This window comes from Austrofundulus limnaeus, unplaced genomic scaffold, assembly GCF_001266775.1.
Source record: "Austrofundulus limnaeus strain Quisiro unplaced genomic scaffold, Austrofundulus_limnaeus-1.0 Scaffold335, whole genome shotgun sequence".
Taxonomy (NCBI): domain Eukaryota; kingdom Metazoa; phylum Chordata; class Actinopteri; order Cyprinodontiformes; family Rivulidae; genus Austrofundulus; species Austrofundulus limnaeus.
This window is the reverse complement of record NW_013952737.1, coordinates 442,456-447,075: the sequence shown is the minus strand read 5'-3', so window position 1 is coordinate 447,075 and position 4,620 is coordinate 442,456. Positions and strand designations below refer to the sequence as shown.

At 34.9% G+C, this 4,620-nt stretch overlaps 1 protein-coding gene across 2 annotated transcripts in view; it reads left to right on the top strand.

Moving 5' to 3' along the window:
• Positions 1-1,555: 1,555 nt before the first annotated feature.
• Positions 1,556-4,620, top strand: part of kansl2 (KAT8 regulatory NSL complex subunit 2) — a gene marked incomplete in the record, with an annotated part of 11,519 nt that continues 8,454 nt past the window's right edge. Inside the window, 4 exon segments of one of the 2 annotated variants that reach the window (XM_014022564.1) lie at positions 1,556-1,594; positions 3,233-3,490; positions 3,624-3,796; positions 3,904-4,021. In XM_014022564.1, the coding sequence (XP_013878018.1) occupies positions 3,240-3,490; positions 3,624-3,796; positions 3,904-4,021 (542 nt within the window). 2 annotated transcript variants of the gene reach the window in all.

Here is a 4,620-nt window from a genome sequence, read left to right as displayed (position 1 = left end):
TAAAAAAAGTTTTATTCACTGCATTTTTTTTTCTGGTTGACATTTACGAAGATTGTATTTTAAAATGTTAAAAGCAAAACTATTTTTTACTTTTTGTTATTGAAAATTACAAAAAACAAAACAAATGTAAGTTTGTACGTCTGAGTGTTTCAGTCATTGTTTTAAATGGTTGTAAAATATTCATATTATGTTTATTCAATACACTAACATCATGCATATGTTCAAAATTTTCTAACATATCTACCCGGTGTGGTCATTATGAAGGACTTACGAGCAAACAAACAAAATATATATTTAAAAAAAACTGATTTTTCTTCTTTATGTCATTCTTAAGGGGATCAGAGCAAATGTAACAAAACTGCATTTGTAAATCTAAATAATTTATTATTAGCGGTGTGAGCCAAACCCGTGTCTTATGACTGGGTCATCCATTAAAGCTCAGTATGCAAAAGAATAATACAGTATCAAAAATAAAACGTGTAGTTTTTGGGAATGTTTTAAATGTGTAAGCCCATACAGCTCCAATTTAATCTTGTTATAGTTTTGTATGTTGAGAAAATATAGTTTAATCCATGCAAAGACCATCAGTTCTCACCAAAAACTTTCCATGTGTTGTATAATTAAGCAAAATGCTAGATAGCATGCAAGCTGTCAGTAGATCTTTACAAAATTTGAGCATGAATTTGCCTAATGATTAATTTTATTCTTAAGTAAAATAGAAGCGGTGTTTGTTGGCGAGATAATTGGGTATCACTTGTACATTTCATTCATGTTAAGCTTTATATGGGTTTGATTGTGTAATTACTGCTCTAATCCTGCTATTGTTTTGTTCATTTTCAGCATTGCAGTACAAGAAATCAGCCATACAGTTTCATATTTTTTATTCCCTTGAAAAGTGGAACATATGCTGGAAAGGAGAAGKTTCTTGCTCAGGCAACAGAGTTCATTTGTTGGTTGTGACAGGGAAATGGTTAAATGCACTGAATATTTGTCTCTGTAGGTTTACCTACAATGTAATTAAAGTGTTAACATGTATACTGGTTAAGCCTTTAGAGTAGGGTTCAAATATTGTCCATTTTTAAAACACAAGTTATCTGGTTTGAGAAAAATGTCACTTAAAGTATTATTGTTCATTAAGGAAATTATTAAAAACTATTTTTAAAGTAGGACCATATATAAGAAAACAACGGAGGACACTCATGCAACCTAACAATGCAAAAATCACATTTACAATAGCCTAAGTGTCGTTTCTTCTGTCTTGGTGTTTTTATTGGCACTCAGGTCTGGAATCTTTTTTGTTTGTTTTCATTTAATAAGTTATATGTGAACACTGTTCTTTTTGAAATAATGTGGTTGCCTAATTCTGAAAGTCAATAAATATTTTAAATAAAACCCTTCGGTGTTTTCTCTTTTTAACCACTGCGAGCCCTAAACTCGCGTTGATACCACTTTGAATGACAGCGCGAGTAGCCAATAAGCTGCGGCGAAGATTGCCGCTCCCGCCAATAGGAACGTTGTGTGGGCGGGGTCAGTGCAAAGATAACTGCAGTGTTGTGCTTCAGGCTGCGTCACTTGGAAGACAAGTCAAGAGAAGGTAAGCAGTGCTACCGTACGCACGCGTGAATATTTTAACATTCTCGTTTCTAAACATTTAGAAAACATCTGGATGTACGTCAGAATATTGCCACCGATCGCTGGAATCTTCCTTTTTCTTATGAAATATCAAACTTATCCTTTAGCTGATGTAGCAACAGCCAAACAAAGATGGCGACTCGTTTAACTGAAGGGGGTCAGAGTGACGCAGAGAAGAGAGGCGGGTTGTAGCGCGAGGCTGGAGCTATTCAAGACAGATGCACCTTGTGTCTGTATGCAAGCTTTACTTTGTTGTTATGGTGGTAGGTCTCTTATTTATGTGCACAGTGTCTTAAAATGCGTGGAATCTGCACCTAACGTAATGTTTATCAGCGAGCTCCACGTAGTAAACTGTTGGAAACATCCGGCACATACTGGCCTAGTKATAAGAAGTGTACACCGCAACTAGCTACACAACTGAACACAAGTGATTCACTTATCTTAACAAGTCAAAAGTGCTTTATAGAATACTAGTCCTAAACCCTAATTTTGTAGTTAAAAGTACATATTTTGTATTCTCTAAGGACAACATAAGAGAAGATGTGGTGTTATGCAAAAGAAAATATCTTTAATGGTCATAAGATAGCGTGTTGATATTAAAACAAATAAATTTGTAACAAATTCGAGATAAATTCACTTCTTAGAGAAGCACTACTTTTTCATTTTATGATGTTGAAAATCTAAGTCATGAGATGCTGTGAATTTCCATCCATCCATCCATTTTCTGTACACGCTTCTTCCTTTTCAGGGTTGCGTGGGTCACTGGTGCCCATATCCAGCAGTCACAGTGCGAGGGGCGGGGTACACCCTGGACAGGTCGCAAGTCCATCACAGATGCTGTGAATTTATTTAATTAAAAAAATAAAAATAAAAAAGCAATCAGTAGAACAAAAAAGGAAAAAAAAAGCATGCATACATAACCAAGAACCCAAATACCACCACTTTTCTGTTTGAAAGGGAGTAGGGAATATAAATTATTGTTGTATATCTGTTGTTTGCATTCACATGAATGCAAGAAATTATATTTATTATTTTATTAGCATTCAGGTATTGTGTTGATCTGTTCCCCCTACATACAGTGAAGGAAATAAGTATTTGATCCCTTGCTGATTTTGTAAGTTTGCCCACAGACAAAGACATGGGCAGTCTATAATTATAAGGGTAGGTTAATTTTAACAGTGAGGGATAGAATATCAAAAAAGAACAAAAATCCAGAAAATCACATTGTATAAATTATGTAGATTTATTTGCATTTTGCAGAGTGAAATAAGTATTTTATCCCTCTGGCAAACGAGTTAATATTTTGTTGCAAAACCTTTGTTGGCAGCACAGCAGTCGTAGTTTAATTATGAAGTTTGCACACATGTCAGGAGGAATTTTGGTTCACTCCTGTTTGCAGATATTTAATTTGCCATATAAGATTGGTATTTTTTGAATATACACACTGACTTATTGTGTATTTCTGTGTACTATGTATTTGAAAAATACACACAAGTATCCATAACTGTCCATTTTTATTAGTATTAAAATAATAATATTATTATTATTATTATTATTATTATTATTATTATTATTATTATTATTATTATTATTATTACAGGTTCAAAATGAACAGAATACGAATACACGTCCTGCCCTCAAGTCGTAACCGGGTGGCTCAGACCTCTCGACCTCAGGAGCCGCAGTCCTGCTCCTTCACCCTGCGGCCATGTTCTCAGCCCCGTCTGGAAGGCCTGGACTTCTGCATCAAACACATTCTGGAGGACAAAAATGCTCCGTACAAGCTGTGTAGCTATGTTTCTGTCAAGAACGGCAAGCGCTGCCCCAATGCTGCTCCAAAGGCAGAGAGAAAAGATGGGTAGGCAGAATGTCACATCTTCAAAAACTTTAAATTAAACTTTGTGTTTAATATGTCTCCATTTAAACTTCGTGTTTAATATGTCTCCATTTATAAACTTCATCTCACAGAAATCCCAACTTTCATTTTGCAGAGTGACTTTCTGCGCAGAGCATACTCGCAAGAATGCTGTGGCTTTACAAGCTCAGATGAGGAAGGCTTCTTCCAGTCCGTCTCCAGAGGCTTTGTTATCTCAGCTAAGCTGCCACAACCGTGCAGAGACTCATGGACTAGATGGAGGACGCTCTGAAACTAGCCGCATTATAGGTAAAACGCTTTGGTTTCACTAAAAAACTTTGAGTTTAGTCTGTTATAGACTTAATACATTGTTTTGGTACCTAATATTTTATATGTTTATGCTGTCCACCCTGTAGCAGATGAAGAAAGTCTTAGTGAGGAGGAGCAGGGACCTTTGTTCCTGGACCAGACCTGGAGAGGAGATCCTGACAGCGAGGCCGACAGTGTTGACAGTGACCATGATGATCCAGTGAAGTAAGCTGAGATCTTTAACCTGCAACAGTTTGAGTTTACACTGTCTTACTAATTCTGTTGCTTTATCAACAAACAACTCACTGTTCTGAGTCTGCAGTACTTGCACACTTTCAGAGGTACTTAAAGTTCTTTAAAGAAATAACTAAGTAAAAGTAAGAATACCTTAACAGAAAATGACTTTGGTTTTAAAAAATCACTGACAAGAAATGTAAGTAAGCGTCATAAAATAAATAAGYACTTTTACACTCTATGAAATGAAGTGTAGAATCTATTAAACCAAACTGATCAATTTGCACATTTTAAAGAAAATTCTTTACATTTACTCATCTGGGTTTAGTGGAACGGTTGACTTAACTGCGCATAAACAACTCTTTTCATGATGAGTTTGGTCATATTTAAATTTGTAATGTGTAACTAGGTGTTAAATTTTAAATTAAAGAAGTAAAATACAATTTTTATGTCTTTTAATATAACAAAGTAAAAGTTACACTTAAAAAGAATACTCGGTAAAATTACAGATCCTCAAAAAATAACTTAAAGGGGACCAAATATGCAAAATTCTCTTTTTTCAGTTTTTTTTTTTAACTTACATTTGGGTA